Source organism: Notamacropus eugenii, chromosome 2, assembly GCF_028372415.1.
Source record: "Notamacropus eugenii isolate mMacEug1 chromosome 2, mMacEug1.pri_v2, whole genome shotgun sequence".
NCBI classification, from domain to species: domain Eukaryota; kingdom Metazoa; phylum Chordata; class Mammalia; order Diprotodontia; family Macropodidae; genus Notamacropus; species Notamacropus eugenii.
Window position 1 is genome coordinate 160,526,066 of NC_092873.1, and position 26,931 is coordinate 160,552,996.

Genomic DNA, 26,931 nt, shown 5'->3' on the forward strand with positions numbered 1-26,931 from the left:
ATTTTGGTCCTCTTTGAGGATAAAGGACAACAACCAACAATTTAACCAGTTTTGTCCATGGTAGTAGTTGACCACTAAGCCTAAACATGCTAAAATTTGTATTGACCCAGCCACCAGGGTTCAAAACTGCGCTGGAAAAACTTGTAAAGTAGGCAAAATTGTCCTTGGAGAATTTTCATCACCCATACCCAATGTTCCTTTGCTCCCCCTTGTTGACCTTTTCTTGAGTACTTCTTAATTCTGTTCCTGCTAATGGGATACTATATTTTCTGATAAGGACTTGAGTTATTTCTTCCAACCCTTCTCTTTTTACCTTGGGTCCATGATTGCCTAGATTGTGGGTGTCCCCACTCATTGACAAATGGTTTGATTGGGTCAGGTGGGTGGTTTTCCATGTGGCTGTCTTTGACCTAATTTTCATCAAACATTGTGTAGAAGTAATAAATAAATGTAAACATGGCAAACTACTTTGAAAAAGTTGCTAACCCCTAATTTATGGCTTAATGAGAGATTATCATGCATACCTCTTCTCAACTTCTCCCTACCTACTATGCTACATTGATCATTTATTTCAGATCTTGGCCTAAAGGGGCCAAGGTCTCTTACTGCATCCTGGGCCATCTGCAGTCATCCTGATGAATATCTGGTCACTGGATTCAGATGGCTGTGGAGGAGAAGTGAGGTTGGTGACCTGCACAGCTCTCCCTCACTGAAAACAAAGTCAAGTGCAAGTCATGTCATCATTTCTCTGAGGGCATGGTCTTCTTCACCAACGAAGGGCAAACACAACAACAACAATCACCTACTAATGTGCAAGACATTGTAAGAAGCATGCTCACTATACTTAAATGCTAAAATTTGAAACTAATGGTATATTGCATTTGCCTTTAATTTCTTCAGATTACTTGGAAAAAATCACGCATTACTTATATATAGCTGAAAGAGAATGAACAAAACAGCAATACAGTTACTATAATTCACAACTGAAGATATATTTTACATATCCTTTTTTTCTCATGTCATCAAATAAAAGCCTAATCTGACCTGCTTATGAGCATCTTACGATTTTTTTTCACTCCTCTTGGAAACTACTTCCTTCAAGTTTTTGAAGGATGTTTCTGGAACAGTCAGAGTTGTGTTTCTGGAGCAGGTTAGGGGCATTAATCTCCTTCCATGTGACATAGTCAAGGTTGTAACACTTAAAAGCTGAGGATCTGAAATTTTGAGCACATTGTTGAAGATAGCACTTCACAAAATTATTGAAAACCAAATAGCCTAGCTCAGTAATATTCAACACAATGCACAGACACGATGTGACTAGCAAGAGGTAAAGGAAGATTTTCTTCTCAGTGGGCTTGAAGATGAAGCAGTCCACAGTATTGGGGCAAGGCCTTACATCATATTTCATAAGGTGGGGTGTTCTAAATCCATCATACAACTTGTAAAATAAAATCAGGAAGCCAATTTCAAGTCCAGTTTTGAAAAAAGGCTGATTGTACAAGTATACCACAAGCCCATGCTTCCAGGAGTAATGTAAAATTTCTTATTGTGCCTTTTTCCCAGCCCGCCCAGTAGGCCACATGCAAAACAACCAGAAGAGAAGGAATAGAGACCATGATCAGCTGCAAGACCCAAAGCCTGGCCTGGGAGATGGGGAAAAAGGAGTCAAAACAGACATTTTCACAACCAGGCTGCCTAATGTTGCATTGAAATCCCTTCTCTTCATCTTTCCAAACATGTTCTGCAGCTGCCACATAGATCAGCAAATGGGATATAAAGACAATAGCCAGTCACATTTCTGAGGAACATCCAACTCATGACTTTTGATCAAGAAAGGCAAGACTTCTGTGAAAGAAAACAAATTCATTAAGATACATTTATTTCTCCCCTTTCACTCACTACTTTTGAATAAAAGCTATGGAAGAAAATCCTAACTTCTACCATTATTCATCTTTGGTTGTTGAAAGCTTATTTATGTTTTAGAGAACTTTTAAAAAGTAATAGATCTTCATCTTGCATCAAGGAATATGGTAGTTCATCCACTATTAGTGTCTTATGTGTAACCTTGCCCATTCGCTTAAATTTGGTTGGTGGTTTATTCCAAAATGCATTTTACCCTCACCTCAACAGTAAATAAAAAGCCTTTCTAATTACTGCCTCCAAGGAAGAAGTGCTGTGCACATAGACATTAGTGATCCTAATTACCTTCTAATTGCAGATTCTTAACCCCAGACTTCAATGTCCTTTAAGATACTGGTGTGACTGCTCAGAAGTCATAAAGAGATTCAGCAATACTGAGACATGTAGAGTTATTTTAAAATCACTTTGAATATTTAAAACCAGCTATTACTTGGAAACTGGTATGGCATATTACATTTTCATGGTATTTATATGAATTTTTGTGTTTAACAATGTAATAATTTGTACCATAAACTTATTTTCAGCTAGAAACGTTTTAGCAGCTAGAAACTATGAAATAACAAGATTAATACACATGTATTTTAAGTATTTTTTTTCTAATTTGTATTGATAGAATTACCAAGATTCATTCCCACACTTTCACCTGGTATTCCACTACTATCCTCACTACTATTCCCCTAATTCCACAGCTATGATCAACAACAGTTTATCTGCAAGACATCTATCCAGAACTAGGGATAGAGTTTATGGCTGTGAAAGATGACTAGTTTCTATAGGCATTGAAACCATACTTTTATCTTCTCCTAACACAGTATTTGGAATGGCTGAATTCTATACATTACTAATAAATTCAGCAATGTTTTATTAAGTACCTACTATGAGCAATGTACAGGGGTAGGCACTATGGAAACAGAGATGAAGAAAAGAGTATTCTCTCCCCTTCAAACAATTTACAATCTTAATGGATATAAAACATAAACATCAATGTGCATGATGTAAGGTAGAATGTGATTGGAACAAAGTAGAAACCAAAACAAACTGCTGTAGAAGAATTTGAGAAGGAGAAGACTACTTTTAGCTATGAGTTATCAAGGAAGTATTTATAGAGTAGCTTTTATCTAGGGATATAATCTGTGACCCAGCACCAAAGTGCTATTCACTATAGGAGGCTTCTCACAGAATCCCTTTTTCTCTTTTATTATACTCAGCATTTTCCTGACACTCTTGGCCCACAAAGGGAAAGACTAAAAATTCCATTTGTTTTTTTTCCCACAAACTACTTTCTTTTTTTAATATGTTGTTTATTTATTTTTAGTTTTCAACATTCATTTCCACAAGATTTTGAGTTCCAAGTTTTCTCCCCATCTCTCCCCTCCCACACCCCAAGATACCATGCATTCTGATTACCTCTTCCCCCAGTCTGCCCTCCCTTCTATCACACCTGTCCCTTCCCTTATCCCCATCTTCTCTGTTTTTTTTTGTAGGGCAAGATAGATTTCTATACCCCATGACCTGTATTATTTCCCAGTTGCATGTAAAAACAATTCTCAACATTCGTTCCTAAAATTTTGAGTTCCAACTTCTCTACCTTCCTCCCTCCCCACCCATCCCCACTGAGAAGGCAAGCAATTCAATATAGGCTATATATGTGTAGTTCTGCAAAAGACTTCCATAATAGTCATGTTGTGTAAGACTAACTATATTTCCCTCCATCATATCCTGCCTCCCATTTGTTCTATACTCTCTTTTGACCCTGTCCCTCCCCTAAACTGCTTACTTCTAATTACTCCCTCCTCCCATTTGCTCTCCCTTCTACTATCCCCCCCCCCACGACACTTCTCCCCTTCTCCCCTACTTTCCTGTAGTGTAAGATAGATTTTCATGCCAAATTGAGTGTGCATGTTATTCCCTCCTTAAGCCAAATGTGATAAGAGTAAGCTTCACTTTTTCCCTCTCACCTCCCCCCTTTTCCACTCCATTAAAAAAGTTTGTTCTTGCCTGTTTTATGAGAGATAATTTGCCTCATTCCATTTCTCCCTTTCTCCTCCCAATGTATTCCTCTCTCACCCCTTATTTTTAGATAGCATCCCTTCCTATTCAACTCACCCTGTGCCCTCGGTCTATGTATATAATCTCTCCAACTACCAAATACTGAGAAAAGTCTCAAGAGTTACAAATATTTTATTTGCATGTAGGAATGCAAACAGTTCAACTTTAGTAAGTTCCTTATGATTTCTCTTTTCTATTTACCTTTTCATGCTTCTCTTGATTCTTGTGTTTGAAAGTCAAATTTTCTATTCAGCTCTGATCTTTTCATCAAGAATACTTGACAGTCCTCTATTTCATTGAATGACCATTTTTTCTTCTGAAGTATTATACTCAGTTTTGCTGGGTAGGTGATTCTTGGTTTTAATCCTAGTTCCTTTGACATCTAAAATATCATATTCCAAGCCTTCTGATCCCTTAATGTAGAAGCTGCTAGAACTTGTGTTATCCTGATTGTGTTTCCACAATACTCAAATTGTTTCTTTCTAGCTGCTTGCAATATTTTCTCCTTGAGCTGGGAATTCTGGAATTTGGCTACAACATTCCTAGGAGTTTTTCTTTTTGGATCACTTTCAGGAGCTGGTTGATGGATTCTTTCCATATTTATTTTATCCTCTGGTTGTACAATATCAAGGCAGTTTTCCTTGATAATTTCATGAAAGATGTTCTCTAGGCTTTTTTTTTCATCATGACTTTCAGGTAGTTCCATAATTTTTATATTGTCTCTCCTGGATCTATTTTCCAGGTCAGTTTTTTTTTCCAGTAATATATTTCACATTGTATTCTATTTTTTCATTCTTATGGTTTTGTTTGGTAATTTCTTGGTTTCTCTTAAAGTCATTAACTTCCATCTGCTCCATTCTAATTTTTAAAGAACTATTTTCTTCAGTGAGCTTTTGAATCTCCTTTTCCATTTGGCCCATTCTGCTTTTTAAAGCATTCTCCTCATTGGCTTTTTGGACCTCTTTTGCCATTTGGGTTAGTCTATTTTTAAAGGTGTTATTTTATTCAACGGTTTTTTGAGTCTCCTTTAGCAAGCTGTTGACTCATTTTTCATGATTTTCATGCATTGCTCTCATTTCTCTTCTCAATTTTTCTTCCACCTCTCTTACTTGATTTTCAAAATCCTTTTTGAGTTCTTCCATGACCTGAGACCATTGCATATTTTTTTTGGAGGTTTTGGATGTAGAAACCTTGACTCTGATGTCTTCCTCTGACAGTATGCTTTATTCTTCCTCATCCAAAAGGATGGAAGAAAATACCTTTTCACCAAGAAAGTAGCCTTCTGTAGTCTTATTTTTTCCCTTCTTTGGGCATTTTCCCAGCCAGTTACTTGACTTTTGAGTCCTTTGTCAAGTTGAGGGTATACTCTAGGGACCTGTAAGTTCTCAGTTCCTCCAAGGTGACACAATCAAGGGACAGTAGTTTTCTCCTCTCCTGGCCTGTGGTCTGGTCTATGAGCAACTGTACCTTTCTGCCCACGATCTCTTCAGAGCCTCCACCAGCTACACCTTGCCAGCACTCCTCCTCACCCCAAGACTGCCACTCAGAACTGAGACTCAGATCAGCCACTCTATTCCCCCAGGGTCTTTAAGTGGAGGGCTCCAAAAATGGATGCTGCTGAGGCAGTGACTGCTGCCATCCTGGGACCAGGCTCCCTTCTCGCCCAGATGAAAGAACTTTCTTACTGACCTTTGAAGCTGTCTTTGAGGTTTGGGAACTGCAGCTCCTGCCCATGATTCCATGCCCTGAAGCCTGCTCCAGTCGTGTCCATGTGGTACAGCAAGGCCTGGACCATGCTCTACTCCAAGCCCAGTGTGATAGACCTTTCCTGTTAGCGTTCCAGACTGTCTTGGGCTGAAAATCTCCTTCACTCTGTTGTTTTGTGGCTTCTGCTGCTCTAGAATTTGTTTAGAATCATTTTTTACAGGTATTTTTATGGGCTATGGGGGTAGAGCCAGAGCAGTTCCATCCTTCTACTCTGCCATCTTGGCTCTGCCCCTTCCAAGACTGAAGATTCCTAAGGAGTCAAGAAGTCTTCTTCTGAGTACCACCTTCTCCAAGGAACTATTTATTGTTCTCATAAATGGGTACTACTTTTGAGGCCCCCTCAAGAGGAGAATACCAAGAGTTACTAAAAATTTGGCCCCTTTCCCATGGACCTGCTTAAGCCACACTACTTATATGACTGGTCACAGGCAAGGTTCAGATTTGTTCTTTTATATCACGCCTTGCTGTTCCTTGGTTTCAACTTCTATTTGCTCCAGAACTCCATCATCATCCTTCTGTGGTACTCCACTACTGTTGGCTTACACCCCTATGGCTTTAGTAGCTAGTATTGGCCTGTTCTACCATTGCCACTTCTGAGACCATATCTTCTCTCCCTGGCCACATGGTACTCTAATGCATATGGTTCCCAGAAGGGGCCACATAGTTATGCAGATTTCTCTTCAGATAACTATAATCTATATGCAACCATCTTTTTGTGCTATATTTTATTTTTGGTTCTAACTCCATCTGTCTTTTGCCCTACACCCTTCTTTTTGAGACACAAATCCAAATTCATCAACCCAGTTGTATGAACTGAACATATGTCAGTTATCTTTAAGATGATGTTAGTGAACCAAAGAGTACCCAAAGTAATGCAAGTACATACCATATTTAATGAGATCATCAGTGTTGGAATGAAGATCTTATCCCTCTCAACTTATTAAGAAGGCCTAAAACTTACCAAGAGAATCTCATATTTCATTTAGGAAACACAAGGTGGATTCAAAAGAACTTCACGAGTCTCCTCGTAGGCATATTCTCTACATAAAGAAAAGAAGGATTTGAAGAAAATAAATGATTCAACAAGTATAAATGAGAAGGAAGTGCATGAAGTCACAGTCTATGGGAATACCTGGAAGTGAGAAATGGCATATTGACTTAGGAGACATCTAGTGGTCCATTTTGATTGGAACAGAGTATATAAAGGAGGAATATAAAATAAATCTAGAAACATTGGTTGGAGACAGATTATAAAAGCCTTTTTTTTAATGCCTGGCCATGGCATATATATTTTATTCTATATATAACAGGTAACCTATGCAAGTTTTAATAGGAAGTACTACGGCCAGACTTCGGTACAAGGAACATTATATTGGTAGCTCTGTGAAGGATATATTGGGGATAGGAGATACTAGAATCAGAAGGAACAGTTAAGAGGTTATTTCAAAAATACAGGTGAGAGGTGATGATGGTCTAGACTAGCAGTGGGGGTGGGGAATTGATGTGTTTTAAAGATTTTGAAGGTAGAATTAATAGGTCTTGATAACTGATTGGATTTAGAAAGGGAATGATCAAATACAACTCCACATTTTTAAGCCCAGATGTCATGGAAGATGGTGTTACCATAGCAGGAATAGCTTAGGTATAGAGAAGATAATGAATTTTAGATATGTTGATGAGATGCTTGAAGGACAGCCAAATAAAGATATCCAGAAAGCAGTGGAAATGTGGGAGTAAAGCTCAAGGTTAAAATTCAGACTTAATAATAGATTTGGTAGTTATCATTGGCATACGGACAATGATTGTAGCAATGGAAATGGGTGAGATCACCAAGAAGAAGAGTGTTCTAGAGGGACCTTTGGGGAATATTCCTGCTTGGTGGGCAGGAAGAAGATAAATAATCCAGTGACAGAGACTAAGAAATGTGACTTAGAAAGAAAGATGTTGAGACAGTGAAAAATAGTAAGAAAACTCAGAATCTTAGAATGCTATTATGATCCCCATTTTACATACAGTTACAGAAGCTGAGACGAAGATTAAATGATTTGCCCAGGGTCACAGAGCTAGTGTCTTGAGACCAAATTTGAACTCAGGTCTTCCTGATTCTGGGCTGAGTGCTCTATCTACTGCACTACCTAGCTTCCTAATAATTTAGACAAGATGAGATGATGGTAAGAACTAAGATGGTGGCCATGTAAGTAGAAAGTAGTCAAATTTAAGAATTGCTATAGAATTACAAATGATAAAAATGTGATGATTAGACACATGTATATAGCAAGAATGTAAAGTGAACAAATGTATGAAGGACCTACTATGTGCCATGTATTGTGCTCAGCTCTGGGAATACAATGAAAGACAAGAATGCAGTCTACTCTTGAGCTCACGTTTTAATGGAAAAGAAAACATGCAAGCAACTATATGCACAATATATACATATAGAATAAATGGGAGGTAATTTTGGAGAAAAGGAACTAATTGTTGGGGAGGGAGCTAGGAAAAATGTCTTTCAGAAGATGGGATTTGATATGAATCTTGAGAGAAGAGGTAGAGGTGAGAAGGAAACATTCCAGGCATATAGGACATCCTGTAAAAAGGTACTGAGTTGGTAGAGGAAGAATCGAGCATTTGCTGAATTTAAGAACCTGAACCTGGAGACAAGAAGAATGTTAGTGCCCTTTACAGAAATAGGGAAGTTTAATGGTAGATTTTTTTAAAGAAAGTTTAAATACATGAAAGAGCAGAAGGAAGTTCAGAAGAGAATACAAGCAAAGCACTTGTGTTACTGCTGTGTTAAATTTAATATAATTTTAAAAAACTGATATGATGTCATAGTTTCTTTGTTCTTTGTATGTAGAAATGTTTATGTATATTAGTGTTCATTAAATTCATAAGAGAAGTGCAAAAAAGGGGATTTGAAAAGTGGTAGTCTTGGAGAGTGATATTCCAATTGAGTGCTAAGCTTGAAAGTCAGATAGTAGGAGTCTGAGGAGGAGTAAGGAGACAGAAAATGAAGCATAAACTACTCTTTTTATAAGTTTAGTAATTAATAATAGAAAAATACAACAATAGTTTAAGAGGATGAAAAGCGTCAAGGGCAAGTTTTTTTCAGCAAAGGGGAAACCTTCCTGAGCATTTTTGTAGGCATTATCAAAAGATCTACTAGAGAGGAAAGGTTTATAGATGAAAGAGAATGATCCAGAGAGCAAAGTCATGGGGGGGATGGAATAAATGACAGAAGTCAGCTGCATTCTTTTCTGAGTTCAGAACAAAAAAAAAAAGGAATGATTGAGGATATGGAGAAATTTTGGCATGTAAAAAATAGGAAATGAAGAGAAGTCATGACAAAGGCCCCCAATCTCACCAGGCTATCAGACACAAGTGGAGTGATTAGTGATCACATTTTCGTTTTCCCTTAGCCTTTCAACCAATAAGAACACGTAAGATCTTGTTCTAAGATGGAGTGACTTTCTAACAACATAGGGTTAAGAAAACTGGGCTCAAGTAATGTAAAGGCACCTGTCATGAAGTAACACAAATAACATACAGTAACTTTGGTTTTCTTTTATGAGAAAATGTAACAAGCCCTTATTCTCATGCCTAGAGGAGGTATATAAAGGGTAATGTATACTTTCACAAAGAATGAAGGCAGATATACACAATGTTCCATTCAAAGAGGAGAAAATACTTCATTGTTCTTGGTATCAGAACATATAAAAAAAAGCAATAAATAAAAGGCTTCTTAAGTCTGTCAGAAAGGTTATAAATAATTCAAGTGAATTTCAAAAAGAAAAAAACCAATTATTATGTTTCACCATGACATATGGTACTTGTCATGTGTCCATGTTATGCAAGAGGAAATCTATATCATGTTATAAAACAGTAGAAAGAAACTTATCAGGCCTTTTAGGGAAGAGAAATGAGGAATCATATCCTCTGTTTCCCCAAATGAAGAAAACTGGTTAATAGGGAAGCACTATGTATTGAATAGGGTTGAATCACAGAACTAGAAAACTATTAAAATAGCTGCCTAACAGATTTTTTTCCACTCTGCCTTCTCTAACCTATCCTCCACTACCAGGTTCTGCCTTGATCTAGTTATACCCATCCTCCTCTGCTCAAAATCCTTCAATTGATCCCTATTGCCTACCAAGGAAAATTTAATTGTATCTAACCTATAGATGGCCTCTTATTTTTATGTTTATGTTTATAAATACATTCCTTCCAACAACCCTGTACATGTTCATGCAAGTATAATTTTTCCATTTTACAGATGAAGAATCTGAAACTCAAGAGAGGTTAAGAGACTTGTCCATTACCAAATGGCTGATTAAAATTAGAATTTGAAATCAGGTCTCTTTGGTCCATAAACAGCAGTCTGTTTACTACATCACTATAGCTTGGCATTCAAGACCCTGCACAATCTTTCATGACTAACTTTCTAGCTTTATAGTGTTCCCTTCCATGTACTCTATTCAAACCAACCTACACAAATTATTGTTCCTCAAACATGCCTTGCAACTGTTCTTTTCTGCACTTTTGCTCAAAGTATCCTCTATGCCTGGAGTACATGCTGTCCTTGTTCCTTCTCCCCTCATGAATTCTTACTTATCCTTTAATGTACAACTCAACACTAATCTAATAACACAGCTAAAACTGCTTCCACTAATCTTGATTACTCCAGTTGGTAATGGCCTCTTCAGACCTACTATGACATATTGGGAAACACTTAATATGTTTATTATTCAGTATTGTTACTTTCTAAACTCAACCATCTTATTTTTGTTAGAGGGCTACATTCTGAAAATCACCCAAGTTCACAACCTCAAAGTTATCCTCAGGTTACACTCTTACTTATTACCCCCATATCTAAACAGTTGCCAAATCTTATAGATTCTACTTTTGCATCTTCTCTCACACCTGCTCCTTTACCTGTGTTTATATAGAGAGCCACCAGACTAATTCAATTCTTCAGTTTCCTATATTTGGCATTTTATCTCTCATTCCTTTGCCTCTGCACAGGTTATGCCCACCCCATACCTGAAATGTTCCTGCTTCTCATCTCCCAGCTCTTGGAGCTACTAGCTCCCTTCAAGTCTCCTAATTCTTCCCAGTTGTTAGTTCTGCCTCAGCATGAAATTATTTTCTATTTATTTGGCATATTGTTTATTTTTCCCATCTGTGTATATGTTGTTCCTCCAAATAGAATTTAAACTCCTTGAGAAAAAGCCTTTAATAAATATTTGTGCAGTTAAATTAAACTGAATTTCAATATGTCCTCCAAGAAGTGCATATAGAAGTGAAACAGAGGGTATCAGACTTTCTATGATGTTCCCCCTTCATCAGTAACAGCAGGAGGACCACCACAAATAGGCTGCAATTTGCACCACTGGATGATGAAATGGCAGATCCATTGACATATCAAAGTATAAGAATGTGTTATATTTCCTTAATAAGACTGTGACTTCAATGAGGGCAAGGACCATATCTTAGCTATATGTTATCTCTCTTCCAGTATCTATCACAATACTTATACCACAGTAGGTACTTGATAAATGGTTCTTTGATTTGAGTAGAGGGGACTGATGAAGTCATGGGAGTCAGAATTACACCTAAACCACCAAAAACTAGTTAGTTGCCTATCCTCCTTTAAAGATCTTCAGATATTGTCAATGGCCTCCCTCATTCCACAGACTATTACAATAGTAAATCACTTTTCCTGCCTGAATTGTCTTCCATTTTTTCTAAGCTAAGCCTCTTGTTTCAATTGTGATGCATTTTCATCAGTTTTTCTCCTGTGAGGACAGAAAAGTTGGTCAGATATCTCCTCATAATAGCTATTTATATACCCATAAGACAAAATCATCACTTAATTTTCTTATCCTTGGCTACAAGAATCCCAATTTTTTTCACTTTTCTTCCTGGGATCTGCTTTCTGTTTATTCATTTGTCTTGCTTTGCTGGTAACTTCTGGAGACTCCTTTGGATTTTCTTAAGGAGGTTCTACTTACCAAGTCTAAGGATTTAGTTTTCCCAGTGAGTTTCTTCTTTCACTGAAGAAACAGCAGTTAATTTCAACAAGATTTTAGCATTAGTGAGAAATCCAAACAGAAGATGAAATTAATCAAGTGACTTCTTAAAGCCCAACCCCAAAGGTTCCCACTATTAACAATCATTTTGGAAGGCATATATCACATTTTTCTAAGTCGTTGACCTACATGAAAAGTTCAGTAAAAATCTTTAAATTTAAAAAAAAATCAGTGACACAATTACCTATCCATCCTGAAGTAGTAAAATAGATACAGAATTATAAAGTGTTGTGCTGTTTTTCAGGGGAGTAGAATTTATCATCAGACCTTGAAAATTGAGCAAAATTTGAATCTTTCAGACTGGCCAGATACAGATCGTAAAAATACAGTCCATTACCACCAATCCCACCACCTCGAGGAAACGTATCTATTATAGGTGGATCATCTTCCTTTCCTCAGTGCAGTTAGCAACTCCTTTTCCTAGGTACATAAATTTCAAAAGTAACAAGTTTTAAAAAGAGAGAGATGTAGATATGTATACACATATGCCTGTTACATTTTCGTTAGACTTTTGCATATATGTGTGTATATATGTTATGTGTGTGTATATGTATATACTGATACTAGAAAAAATACATATGCATATTGCCATCCTCAAATATCTGAGGGGCTGTCATGTGAAAAAGGGATTAAACTGATTCTTTATAGCCCCAGACCAATGGTTAGAAGAAAAATAAAGCAAATGTCACCTCAGTATGAAGAAAAATTTTATCAGAGGTATCTACCTACTATCCTCCAAATTAAATCCAAATTCATATTTAGTGACATGGTTTGAATATATGTGAAGAGTCATTCTAACTCCAGGCCGGGTATTCTAGCTGCCTAGTTGACTCCCTGCCATGTAGTAAGCACTTAATAAATGATTACTGACGGATTGAATCATCTTTCTGAGGCCAGTATCCATACCATGACACTATCATTCAAGGACACCCTTATAAAGTATATCATAAAAGTAAAGCATATTTGTTACTACCACCATCCACCCTGGGCACTAAAAATGCCCAATATGCTCAGAACCCAACTTAACCCAATCACAGAAGAACTTACACTGTATTTGGAGTAAGGGGACCTGGATTTTAATCCTGACTCTAGCACTTACTTCTTGTTCATTCTTAAATGAGTCACTTCATGTCTCATCTGTGAAATGAGGTGTTTGGACTCTAATGTGATAATAATAATCCTTACTTGATCCTTCCACCTCAATATAGATAGATATAGATATTGTCTATATCTCATTTGCCCTTTGTAGCAAAACTTCTTGAAAAGGCAATAAGTGCATCCACTTTCTTTCCTCATTCTCTTCTTAACTCCTTACAATTTGGCTTCCCACCTTCATTGAAACTTCTCTCCCTAAAGTTACCAATGATTTCTTAGTTGTCAAATGCAATGGCCTTTTCTCAATCCTCATTCTCCTTGAACTCTCTGCTCTGTTGATCACTTTCTCCTTGATAGTCTCTTTCTAGGTTTTTCTGGATACCACTCTCTCCTGATTTACCTCCTACCTGTCTGACCACTTCTTCTCTATCTCCTTTGCTGGATCTTCCTTCAGATTACATACTTTAATCATAGGTATCCCTCAGGGTTCTTTCCTATGTCCTCTTCTCCCTCTCTACACTTCACTCAGAGATCTCATTATCTCCATGGATTTAATTATCATCTCTATTGCAATGATTCACAGATCTATCTATCCCATTCCAATCGCTCTGCTGACATCTAAACTCACATCTCCAACTACTTTTGAGACACCTGGAAGTGGATGTCCATTAGACATCCTAAACTTAATATGTCCAAAAGAGAGCCTAACCTTTCCCCCTAAATCCATCCCACCTCCTACCTTCCCTATTGGTGTAGATGGCAACACCATCCTCCCAGTCCTTAGGCTCACAATCTAGGAGGCATCTTCTATTTCTCACTGTCTCTCACCCCATATCCAATCTGTTGCCAAGGCCTGTTGATTTCACCTCTTGAATACATCCCCTTCTCTTCTCTGACACTCTCACCCCTCTAGGGCCTGCCCTTATCACCTCATGCATGGATTATTATAATAACCTCCTGATGGGTCTGCCTGCCTCAAGTCTCTCCTCACTCCAGTTCATTGTCCATTCAGCCACTAACGTGATATTCCTAAAGTGCAAGTCCAATCATGTCACCCCCCACCCAGTAAATTCCTGTGATTTCCTATTGTCTTCAGGAGCAAATACAAAATGCTCTTTTTGGCATTCAAAACCCTTCATTAACTCCTCCCCACCTTTCCAGTTATCTTACACCTTACTCTCACCATGTATACTCATCAATCCAATGACACTGTCCTCCTGGCCTTTTCACAAACAAGACACTTCATCTCTCAGCTTAGGACGTTCTCCCTGGCTGTCCCCCATGCCTAAAATGCTCTCCCTTCTAACTACTGACTTCCCTAGCTACCTTTCAATCCAACTAAAATTCTATCTTCTACAGTAAGTTTTCCCTAACACTCTTCCCCCTCCCCCTATCTGGAGACAATTGAGGTTAAGTAATTTGCCACAGAGTCACAGAACTAATAAGTAAATGAGGCTGGGTTTGAACTCAGATCGTCCTGACTCTAGGACCAGTGCTCTATTCACTGTACCTCCTAGCTCCACCTATCCTTGGCCCTATTAATTCCAGTGCCTTACCTATATTAATTATTTCCTGTTTATCCTGTATATCGCTTGCCTTGTATAGATTTGCATGTTGTCTCCCCTAATAGAGAATATGCTTCTTGAGGGCAGGGATTGTCTTTTGCTTCTTTTTGTATCCCCAGAACTTAGCATGGTACCTGTCATGTAATAAGTGCTTAATAAATGCTTATTTATTGATATTAATAATAATACTTGCATCTCAGTGGCTCATAAAGGTTTTCAAAGAGCTTTACAAATATTATATCATTTGATCCTCACAACAATCCTAGGATATAGGTGTTACTATTATCTGCCATTTTACAGCTGGGGAAACTGAAGCAAACAGAGGCTAAATGACATGCCTGGGGCCACACAACTAGTAAATGTACCAGAGCAGATTTGAATTCAGGTCTTTCTGAGTCCAAGCCCAGAGCTCTATCTATTATGCCACAGAAGAGATTTTTGTTCTTCCCTATATTCTGCTTCCTACTTGCAGATGACCTCAGTAATAATTGGTCTGGCTATATATGAATTCAGTTCATTTATCTGAATTGTATGATCTATAAAAAAAAGTGATTATGCAAAACCTTAACTTTTTAAGGTTATTTTCTTATGTTTATTTACTTTTATTATTTGTGACATTTAGTATTTACAATACTCTACTAAAGTCCTACACCAATGCCCTGTCATGTCATGGAGGTGACCCTGGATTCTAGAAGGCTATTCCAGTGTAATATCACATTTGGCTAGAAAGGCTTTGAATGTGGATGTGTTGACAGATTGTATGTTTTCCAAGGACCAGTAAGTTTGGAAAGGCTCATCCTTAGATTGTAATAATAGAATCATAGATTTATAGTTCAAAGGGACCCTAGATTTCACTGGTCAGATATTTCTCCTTAATTTTAACCCTAAACCTTAATTTTATAGATGAAGAAACTAAGGGTTAGAGAGGTTAACTGGAATGTCCAAGGTCACACAGGAAGTAAGTAGGAGAGGAGGGATTTGAATCCATGTCCTCTAACTTTTAAATTCAGTACTCTTTTCTCTGTACCATGCCATATGGTGATGAATTTTTCAGCCACAGAAACTCTTGAAGACCATCTGCTTGCTAAGAGTTGGAGCGATTATGATACGGAATCTCCACCAAGAGGAAATCACAGACCCTTGAAGTCCTGAAAAATTGCAATACTATATTCTTTACTTATATGTTCAGTCTTCAGAGTCAATTGCTGGTCATTCATCCAAAATTTTCTAAAAGTTAAGAGGAACTTTGGCCTCAAGACAGGCCCTGAAAGTGGAGATGGCAGTGGGGGAAAATATCAAGAAATGAAAGCACTTATTAGCATTTACTATCTGCCAGTTACTGGGGATATAAATATAAAAAACTAAAATAGTTAAGGAACTTCTAATGATAATTAGAGAAGACAATACAAATAAGGACTACATATATACTTAATAAACTCCAGTGGTTCTCTGTTGCATCTAGGATGCAATATAAACTCTTCCATTTGGCTTAGTCTTTTACAACTGTCCCCCACCTACCTGTCCAGCTCCAGGCTTATGAGACATTCCTTCCTTTCCTACATGGTACTGTATAGCCTAACTGGCCTTCTTGCCATTGCTCATGTGCATACTCCATCTGCTGTCTCTATGCCTTTACACAAACAGTGCTCCATTCCTACAATGCTGTCTCTCCTTGCTGCCATTTCTTGGTCTTTCTGGCTTCCTTCAAAAGCAGGGACAGCTTTTTTTTGCCCTTTTGTGTATTTGTTTTGTGTATTGTGTGTAGTAAGTACTTAATAAATGCCTGTTGTTTAATGACTCTCTCCCAGTCTTAGTATTCATCTACTCTTCAATTCAAAAAGCTTGTCACTTACCTTTACATCTTCTCATCCTCTGTATTCCACCATTTGAAAAATTCTGTTGTTTCTGCCTTGAAAAATGTTTCTTAGATTCTTCCCTCCTATAGTTCCACTGCCATTTCTCCAGTTTAGACTCACAACACCACCTATCTGGTTTCCTACAATTATTTCTTGATTGGCCTTATTTCCACAATATCCCTATTCCAATTCATCCTGCAGCCACTGCCAGGTTATCTTCCTAAAATACTGTTTTCATCATATCATTTCCTGCTCAGGAATTTTCAGTGACTTCTCACTCTTGGTCAGATAATGTCCCAAATTGGGATATTCAAGACATTCAAGATCCCCTGTAATCTATCATCCTTACCTATCCAAGTAGATTGTTACTGCTCTCTAGCCTAAATCTGTCACCCCAGCCAAACCATCTCATTCTTCTCCCACACCTCCCTTAACCATACACACATTGTATCAAGTTTTGTTGGGGTTTTTTCCTGGAATCCTTTCTCCCCCTTTTTTCCATCTTTTCACATTCTTTCTACTCCTCAAGGACATTTTTAAGTCCCAAATACTCTATGAAACCTTCTTTGACCACTCTCACCCTCATTCACCTTTCTTTGACAAGTACTCCTGTAGCACTTAGTCCATACCACCCGGTTCAGTATTTATATACTAGCACCTACTTCATTACTTCAGGGACATGCCGGGTGCAATGGTAGACCTGTCCTAACTGCTGCTGGAAAGGCTGAAGCTGGTACATCATTTAAGTACAAGAGTTGTGAGTTATAGTAAAGCTAAATCTAGTCATTTATCCGCACTAAGCTGGGCACTAATATGGAGAACCCCTCAGACCAGAGAACCACCAGGCAACCTAACACAGGGCAAACCTGCCCCAGTCAGAAAAACAGAGCAGATCAACGCTTCTGTGCCAACAGTATTGGGATCTGGCTGTGGGTAGCTGCTATACTTTCCCTGACCAAGAGAGGGAAACCTGATCTCCAAAACAAAACTTCAAGAATCTGTATTTTGTTAGTATAGATACTCCACTAATAACAGCTCACAACCTCCTATCACTCTGTTCCAGTGGATGAATAATTAATTTGCCATCCTGAAAGCAATCTGATTGATAATCTTCTCCGAATTTAGCTAGGCTGATCTTTTACTAGACCCATGTTCAGAGCCTTTACAACTTCATAGGATATACTGCCTTTGAGAACCCAGGGTCATGACCATGCAATGGTGAGGCATTGGAATCAAATTTTGGTGGAGGCTACTACCTCATACTGTTCTTGAAACACTTAAACAAGGTAATTTCCCACCCGCTCAAGAAGATTAAATTCTTCAAGTAAAGCAATATAGTGTTTTCCATTTCTCTTGTGTCTGCTACAGTCTCTAGTCCAGAATTATCTGTGAAGTTTTCTTATTATAGAGTAATAGATGAAGATGGTTTGAGAAATATTTTCTTGATTTTTAATCTCTGATTGCTAGCACTTATCACTAAATCAGTTAACAAGCATTTATTAAACATGTACTATGTGCCAAGATAAATATAGAGAATAAATATAAAGAGATACAAAGTAGTTAAATACAAGGTACTTAGGGATGCTGGACTCTTAACAGTGGGGGGAGGGGTGACTTGATTGGAAAAAAAGGCAAGTAAATACTTGGAGAAAAACCCTGTCTCTTACCAGAGAAGATAGTAATATTAGTAGGTGGGAAACTCCTCTTCATTCCTACTTAGTTAATCACTCTTCCTTGTGTGTTTACAGAAACAATCCCAGCTTTGTTTTTTGTGGAGACATAAATGCATATTGCATGAATATTAAATGAATTAAATATTTCAAATAAAACCCATTTCTAAAGCTTTATTGAAAAAGATTTTTTTTTAAACCAACACAAAATAGCCCTAAGTAAATTCTGTTTTGAAAGGTCTCAACACGTGTATTTTAGAACAAAATCTTAACCACAAAAAAAAAACAGTTCTGAGGAGCTAGGATCTCCTCAAATTTCTTTTTTCTGTAGTTAGAATATACCTCAATTATCATACTTTAGATATTTTGCTGAGGTAATGATACAAAGTCAAAGTCTGTATATATGTGAATGTTTTCCTGTAGTAATTTCTGAAATGAGAATAGTGAACCTGATCATGAAAATAGGATAGAGAAAAAAAGGAGAGAACCTAATGAATTTATAAATTACTGGTTTAACTAACTCATCTTTGTGTAACATATATTTGGAAGTCATAATAAAACAAAAATCCAAAAGTCATAAAATAGAATAACCAGGGTCATCTGCAACTATGCATTTCTCATTTCCTGGATAAGTTTTTCCTGAGATGCTATGGCTGGTGGTGATACTTGCAATGGTATAGCTGCAACCTAAGCAGCCCTTACAAAATTAGAAGGTACCTTGTTTGAAGAACCCCAAAAGATCCATCTACAGGTCTCAAAATGGTTAGTAAAACCCTAGGCTCCAACAACTATCCTAAAGCTCTGTTGTGTTAATTCAGTGGGGGTTATAGGAGAATGCTAAAGTCCCACAAAATATATTTTCATGGTATGTCTAGTTCAGCAAAATCCTTTCATGCTTTAGGAGCCTATTGAAAATCTCAACTTGTTGAGGGTTAATTCTTCTGGCTTTTGATTTGCATGGGAGTAGTGCAGAACAAAAAAGAGTAGTGGGGAAGTGGCTAGTTCAAGAACAAAGAAGACGGTTCCTCTTAGTCTTAGTTTCCTCTCTCCAAGGTTGTAAATAGGTCACAAAGCGCTGCTTACATCCAGGGGCCTCAAGATCTGCTTGTTTATTAGCAAATTGTAATTACCAAAAGCAAAGGGACACGTTTTGAAATTTTGGGGATTTGAGGGAGAGATTAAGCAGGCACATAAACTTTTGAGTTACTCTTCTGACAACTCAGGGAATGTTCTGTTAACACTAATAAAGCTATCCATCTGATTTCTTTTTCTCTTGAGATCAGATTTCCAGTCTCAAATCTTGAATGATTCACCTAATCTCTCCTCACCATAATTTCCTCGGCTTCAATTTCCTCATCTATAATTTGGTAACTCAACCTAGAATCACAGAAGTAAAGGTGGAAGAGCCCTCAGTCCTCTACTTTGGTGGGAATGGCAATAAAATTAATTGAATTGTTAACCTCCTCTCCCCTACCAACATATGCAGACCTGGTTTCCTGTGAACATGCAAGGTGTTCTTTAATGAACCCTTATTTGAAAAAGTACTATGACAAACTTCAGTCCTCACAACACAATGCCACTGAAAAATAACTAAATTTTCCTATGGAGTACCATTAACAAGAGGCCAACATGAGAAGAATGTGTACCCTTAGGCATCAGTCAAGAACTCTAATTCTGTTGGATCATATAAAAATACTCATGTCAACCCAGTAGTCTAAAGGGATAGTCTTACTCCAGGGCAGCTTATTAAGTAAAGATATTGAGGATGAAGGGACAACAAGGGATAGCAGGCCCACTCATTTTGCCAAGGTTTATAATCTCTCAAAAGTTCCAAAGGGACTATTTCCCTGAGATAGTTGTTCTGTCCTCCACCCCCATTTAATACAAATGCAGGCTTTTCCCCCACAAAATAAATACATCTTATCATACCAGGAATAAGTTTGACTTACCTGCACAGCACAGATGTAGAGATTAAGGAAAGATCCTGGCATTAGCTCAGGCCATTAAAAAATCATAAGCAGGTCATGTCATTTCCTTGAAAAGGAGTTAGTTGTGGCCTTAAAGCTGAGAAGTGAATACTAGTGGTTTCCAAGGTAGTATAAACTAAACAGGTGAGTATTTGTTTTGGCTCATAATTTAAATTATAATAATCCTGTGTCTCAGGTGTGAGTAATGCATGCTATTATGGGAAAATGAAATTGGAATCAGTATCTTAAAGCTATCTATACATATGTATTTGATTGAATGTGGATTTTTTTTTAAAAAATTATGTTTTGATCACCCAACTTAAGGCAATTAGAATAGTGTTATATCTCCTTTAAGATTACAAAAGCTTATTTGCCCTTGACTATTTATTGGCAAGTCTTGTCATTTTTACTTTCACAGCATCTCTTTTATACACCCTCTTCTCTCCACTCACAGCTACAAACCTGGTGCAAGCTTTCAATGCCTCATACCTGAACTATTATCTGTAACTTTCTGGATGATTTCCCTGCCTCAAGTCTCTCCCCGACTCCAATCCATCTTCTACCTAGCTACCAGAGTAATCTCAAAATACTAGTCAAATAATGTCACCCCATATTAAAAAAACTCCCTATAACCTCTGGAACCAAATATGAAATATTCTATTTATAATTTAAAGGTATATTTTTAATTTTAGGTTGTTTCTATGTACCAGGACAGCTCATTGTAAGAGATACCACAAGGAGAATGATTCATTGCCAAATGAATGGTTCAGAATGGTAGTAAGTGTGATAGGATTTTAGAGAAGAGAAACATGACTTCAGGCTTGAGTGATTGAGAAAGAGTTTGCAGAAAAGATAGGATCTGAATTGGGTCTTAAAAGACAAGAAATTAGCATGATATGTTCATTACCTCAAAAATCAATCCATTCCATTATTGAAAGATCTGATTGTTGAAAAAATCATTTCTAGCTCTACCCAACAATGTCATGCAAGTAGTGAGTGGCAGAGTTAAAACTCAAACAGTTCCAATTGCTCCAACATATTTTCTACTGCACTATGCACCTTCCCTGCCACCACCACTACGCACATTTCTTACTTTGGACTATCATACATTAGCCCTAATTTTGCTTTATGGAGCAACAAAAAACATCCTCCCTTTTTCATGGCAACTTTTTAAATATTTAAAGACAACCTTATTAGTCTTTTTTTCAGATTAAGTATTACTAATTCCTCAAGATAGCAAATTTAAAACCCCTCACCCTCTGGTCAATCTTTCTTGAAATATGATATGATACCTAGAACTTTAAAATTTCAGATGTGGTCTGACCATTAGAGGTACTTGCTCTAAATATCATACTTCTGCTAATTCTGACTAAAATTTTATTCCCCTTTTCAGCAACCATCGCACACACTTATCACATATTAAACTTGTAGCTAAATCCTCACTTTTTTCCATATTAGCTGTTTCCAGGGAAAATATTATCACCCTATAAGCATACATTCTACCCAGCTAAGCAGATTTGAAGTGCAAGGACTCTGGATTCACTTACCTGGGACTATTTTGACTTATTCTCCTATTTACAAGTGTTAGCTTGGTCATATTTTCATGCTCAAGGGAGCCATTTTAAAATCTAGTTATAATATAGGATGTTCAGATGAGGCCCTTTCTGAAAGAGAGTAGAAAGGGAATATTTAAACAGATAAGGCTTGCCCCTGACACTAAAGAAATTCTACCAAGCCTTATGTTTATTCTTATCTGGATATAGATAGATGGATAGATAGACAGATAGAAAGACAGATACATAGATAGAATGATAGAGATATATGTAGGTATGTATATATGAAATATGTGTATGTTTATATGTATCCAGGTTTGTACATAGATACACATATCTTATATATGCGCACACACACACACATATATATATACATACATATATGCATATATATGTATATATACATATATATATATATATACACATACATGCATGCATGTGTAACAATTCAAAGTTTCCTATACAAATCATTTAGGGGGAGTAAGAAGGTGTATAGATCCTGGCAGAGTAGGCAGGTAACAGTATGATTCATGTTTACTGATAATTAAATTCACAATAAAAAAGAACATTTTAAAAATCCATGCTTTAAGCATGATCTTTGTCAAAATGGAAGAGAAAGGACATAATAAGCAAAAAGATAGACTGTTCAGCATGTAAAACATCTCCATGTTTATTCTTCAGACTCTCAAAACTATTTATGTTCATTATAATCACTTCATTCAATATTTTAGGTGTAAACAAAAGTTTTAGCCATACTTATTCTAGTTTACAGTACTTAACTTCAAAGGGCAATTAGGCATTTTTAGCAATCTATCATAACTTCTAATTTTTCTTTAACTTTTCAGTTTTTAGAGTGATAAGAGAGTAGTTGAGTGTCCCTGGAAACCCTACCCAGTGCTTTGGCATCATCAAATTAAGCAAATGTTTATTAAGCATCTATGCTCTTCAAGGCACTGTGCTAGGTGCTGGTATTACAAATATGAATAAGAAACAATCCTTTTCCTCAGTCAAATAGGAGAGGTAAAATTATGTAATATAATCAGTAAAAAAGAGGTCAAAAGTGCATTGAGACATTCAAGGATCATAGATTTAAAGCTGGGAGGTATCTTGAGAAGTCATCTTGTTCAACCCACTCATTTTACTGATAAGGAAACTAAGGACCAGAGAAGTTAAATGACTCACCCCAGGCCCACATACATAATTAAGTAACAGAATCAGGAGTTTCACCCAGGTCAGCAGACACCATACTCAAGTACTATTTGGGATCACTTCAATCTGGGGCACTCAGAGAAGCCTTTGGGGGAAAGAATGCACTAGAGCTAAATTTTGAAGAAAGATTAAGATTTCAACAGTTTAATAGTTCATGAAAAGAGTCTGTTTTAGGGTAGAATTTTAGAATGGTTAAGGACATAGAAACAAGAAGGAAGAGTATTGAGGGTGACTAATACAAAGACAGACAACATAAAGGGGAGCAATACACATTGAGGCTTGGAAGGTAGGTTGGAACTAGATAGTGAAGGCCCTGAAATGCCAGGCTGAGGAATTTGTACTTGAATGGGCAGGTAAGAGAACATATCATAGTAACAATCAATAATTTCATAAAAGATAATGATGACAATGAGATAACATACTGAAATTTTGGGAATGCAGCTGAAGCAATACTTGGGGGGAAATGTGTGTCTCTAAACACTTTTATGAATAAAAGAGAAAGGTCAGTAAATTGAGAAAGGTCAGTAAATTGAGAAAGGTCAATAAATTGAGTATACAACTAAAAAACTAGAAAACCAAAAAATTAAAACCGTCCATTAAACACTACAGTAGAAATCCTGAAAAGCAAAGGAGAGATTAACACAACTGAAAGCAAAAATACTCCATTTAGCTAGAAAATATAACTAGAAGCTGTGTCTTTAATCAAATGTTTAAGCCATTAGCTAATGACATCAGAGAGATGAATTTACAATCAACGAAGGAGAAATAAAAGAAGTTATTAGTAGTTATTTTGTCCAAATATGTGACAATAAAATTGAGAATCTAAATGAAATGAATGAATATTTATGAAAATATAAATTATTCAGATATACAGAACAGGAAAAGAGTTCTTAAACAACATTATCTTAGAAAAATAATTTTAATGAGCCATAAATGAGTTGCCAAAGGGAGAAAAAACTCAAGACCAGATAGATTTACAAGCAAATTTTCCAAACATTTAAAGAACAATTAATTTTAGCGATAAATTTTAACTGTTTGAAAAAAATAGGAAAAGAGGGGATTCTACCAAATTCCTTGTATGACACAAATATGGTCTTGATATCTAAATCAGGGCAAGCCAAAACAGAGAAAGAAAACTATAAACCAAAATCCTTAATAAATATCAATGCAAAACTTTTAAATAAAATATTAGCAAAAAGACTACAGAAATATATCATAAAGATTATACACTTTAACCAGAATGGATTTATATGAGGGATATAGGACTGGTTCAATAATAGGAAAACTATAAACATAGTAAACACTATTAATAATGATAACAAAATAATGTAATTATCGGTAGATAGGGGAAAAGTTTTTGACAGAATGTAACATTCTTGGTTTTTTTAAAAAAGCAATAATCATAAGAATAAAAGGAGCTTTCCTTAAAATGGTAAGTAGTTTCTATATAAAACCAAGAGGCAGCATTTATCTGTAAATGGTGTAAATTAGAGGTCTTTCCAGTAAGATCAAGGGCAAATCAAAGATGTCCATTATCACCATTATTATTCAATATAGTACTGTAAGTGCTAGCCAAAACAAATAAGACTAGAAAAAGAAATTGAAGAGATAAGTACAGGCAAAGGAGAAATAAAACATTTTGGGTTTGGTTTTGTTTTGTTTTTGTCAGTGATATCATGGCTTACTTAGAGAGTTCTAAAGAGTCAGATAAAGAGTGCAGATTAAGACATTGTTTTTTAAATAATTAATGTGGGAATTTGTTTTATTTGATTATACATATTTGGAACAGTTTTTGGTTTTCTTGTTTTTTTCACTGGGAGTGGAGTAGAAGGAAGGAGAGAATTCAGAATTGAAAATAAAATAAAATAAAATTGAATTTTAAAAAGAATGAGAGCTTGAATAAGAATTATGATAATATATTGACAGTTGGAATGGACTGGTCCATCTAGTCCAATTCTCCTCATATTCCTTACCATTTTTAGAGATTAGGAATTAGGACTAGGAAGGGAAGTTAAATGACTGGTGGGAACAATGTCTTAAAGTCTTCTATTTGCAAGTTAGTCTGATTTTTCCTTAAAAGGTATTGAAATTGTCCTTGAAATTAGACTGGGCTTAAGGGACTAAGGGCCCAGAGACAGTGAGGGCCCTAAGGCAACACTGTTCTGGCATAGGAGAGCAGAGTCAGGCTGGGGCATAGAGGAACAATGTTCACCCCAGAATATGAGGGAATGGTCAAGCCTCAGCGGCATCAGTGCCTACAGTGTGCTAGTGCCCCAGAATGGGGGTTGAGGGGAATGGCAGCATAAGCCCTTACATGGAGAGGCAGAGTCAAGCCCTGGCATACGACAGTCAGGCCTAGACAGTCAGTGGCAACACCTGTGACAGTACTCAGACAACCTGCCATGGAGGTAGGAATGGTAGCATTCGACCCTACCAAAGCCTGAATAGTGGCAACAGGAAGGAGTGTGGACCCCAGAGGCAGTACCTGTGGAAATAACACAGACCCAAGTGGCAGGGCCCTCCTGGTTCACAGGACTCAACAGGACAAGGCACTGGCATGGAGAGTGACAAAGGCATACCTACCATAGCCCTTTGCTTACTCTAATAAAGATTTTATTGGTCCCTTCACATTACTACATATCCAACACCCAAGTGGATATTTAACAGGTCCTGCTTTGGGGTCCATGGGGCACATCAAAGAATGGGATTTTTGTTCTTCATTTTCCCATAATCAGTCACTCCTTTATGGGGCTATTGCATTGCTTGTTTTATTTTGTTTGCTATCTTTCTGTTTAATTTATCTTTTAATTCTTAGGTACTGCCTAAGGCTTACTTAAGTAGTGGAAGGTCCTCTAAAAGACTTTAAGGACCTTACCACAAGGAGTAGGGTGTGGTGGGAGCAATATCCTACTCCTCAGCCCATCCCCATTCAAATTAGGTTAGTTGTTTTATTTTGTCTTTCTTAAAGGGTATGAAAATCATCCTTGAGAGTCCATTGATTCGGGGACTGAAGATTTGAGTTGTTGACATCACTTCCTTGCTATCTAAGGAGCTCTGGCCTCTTTCTGAGTCTTGGCTGGTAGACTACAATGGACATCTCAGAGACAAGGGATCTTCATTCAACTGAATCTTGAGCTTCTCAATGCATTTCCTTGTTTGAATATTCTTCTGCTATTGTAAATTGCAGTAAACCTGTTTTTTGTTAACCATTGAATGACCTACAAGTGATTCATTTCATTGTAATATCGAATTGGAACCTAAACTATTAGGGGACTGGCCTAAATAAGGCTTAGTCTGGCTTAGTGTAAAACAAATAGCATTAGGCAGGGTTGTTGTGAGGATCAAATGAGATAATAAACATAAATCACTGAGTGCAGTACCTGGCACACAGTAAGGGTTACATAAACGTTAGCTATTATACTGTTGTTATTATTATTATTAGTTTGAATTCAAATCCTGGTCCTCTAACTCCACATCCAGTTCTCTTTCCATTGCACCATGGTGCCTCTATAACTAGAATGGCACAAGTGGAACTAGAAAGGAGATGATATATTCAAGAGGCAGAATTAACATATTTAAGAGAGTATGTATATGGTGGTAGAAAAGGGAAACAAACAATAATGAGGAATGAGTAGTCAGCTTCAGTATCAAGGTTTTAAATCTAGGTGACAGGAAGAATGCTGGTGCCATAAACAAAATTAGGAAGTTTGGGAGAGAAAGTGATGAGGTCAATTTCTGAGATATTGAGTTAGAGATGCAAGCATAATATTCAAGCAGAAACAGAAAAATGCAGATAATTGAACATAGAGAAAATGCAGCTCAGGAAAGAGGTCTAGACTAGAGATAAAGATTAGAGATTCGTCTGCATAAAGATTTTAATTAATGCCATAGGGATGGAGGAAATTGTCAAGGGGGAAAGTGCAATAGTTTCAGTAGGATCATGGGGACAGCATTAATTACTTAACAAGAGATTGAGTAATAAATAGAAAGGCAGTCAATGTAGATTATTTTGAGTTTTTTTTAATTTTTTGTTTTATTTTATTTTTAGGAAAAGAAGTGAGGGAAATAGGAAGATAGTTTGAGATTGTTACAAGGTTAGGACAATGATTTTGAGCAGTTTTTATTTATTTCATAAGGGAGTGTAATGTTAATGAGAGTTGCTTGATTAGGGGAGGCTTGTTTTGTAGGAAGGTC

The 26,931-nt window shown here is 36.9% G+C and overlaps 2 protein-coding genes across 5 annotated transcripts in view; one reads left to right on the forward strand and one right to left on the reverse strand.

The window, feature by feature from the left end:
* Nucleotides 1-25,947, forward strand: part of ZNF292 (zinc finger protein 292) — a 148,574-nt gene extending 122,627 nt beyond the window's left edge. For all 4 annotated transcript variants that reach the window (XM_072642766.1, XM_072642768.1, XM_072642765.1 and 1 more), the window contains one exon: nt 25,706-25,947. The gene's annotated coding sequence lies outside the window, so the exon portion shown is untranslated. The remainder of the gene's footprint in view (nt 1-25,705) is intronic.
* GJB7 (gap junction protein beta 7) lies at nt 972-1,790 on the reverse strand (the record flags this gene model as incomplete). The annotated part of the gene is given in 3 exon segments (XM_072638081.1): nt 972-1,482; nt 1,485-1,562; nt 1,565-1,790. Coding segments are annotated over 3 exon segments (714 nt in total), but the record flags the coding sequence as incomplete, so codon positions are not given.
* Nucleotides 25,948-26,931: the final 984 nt, after the last annotated feature.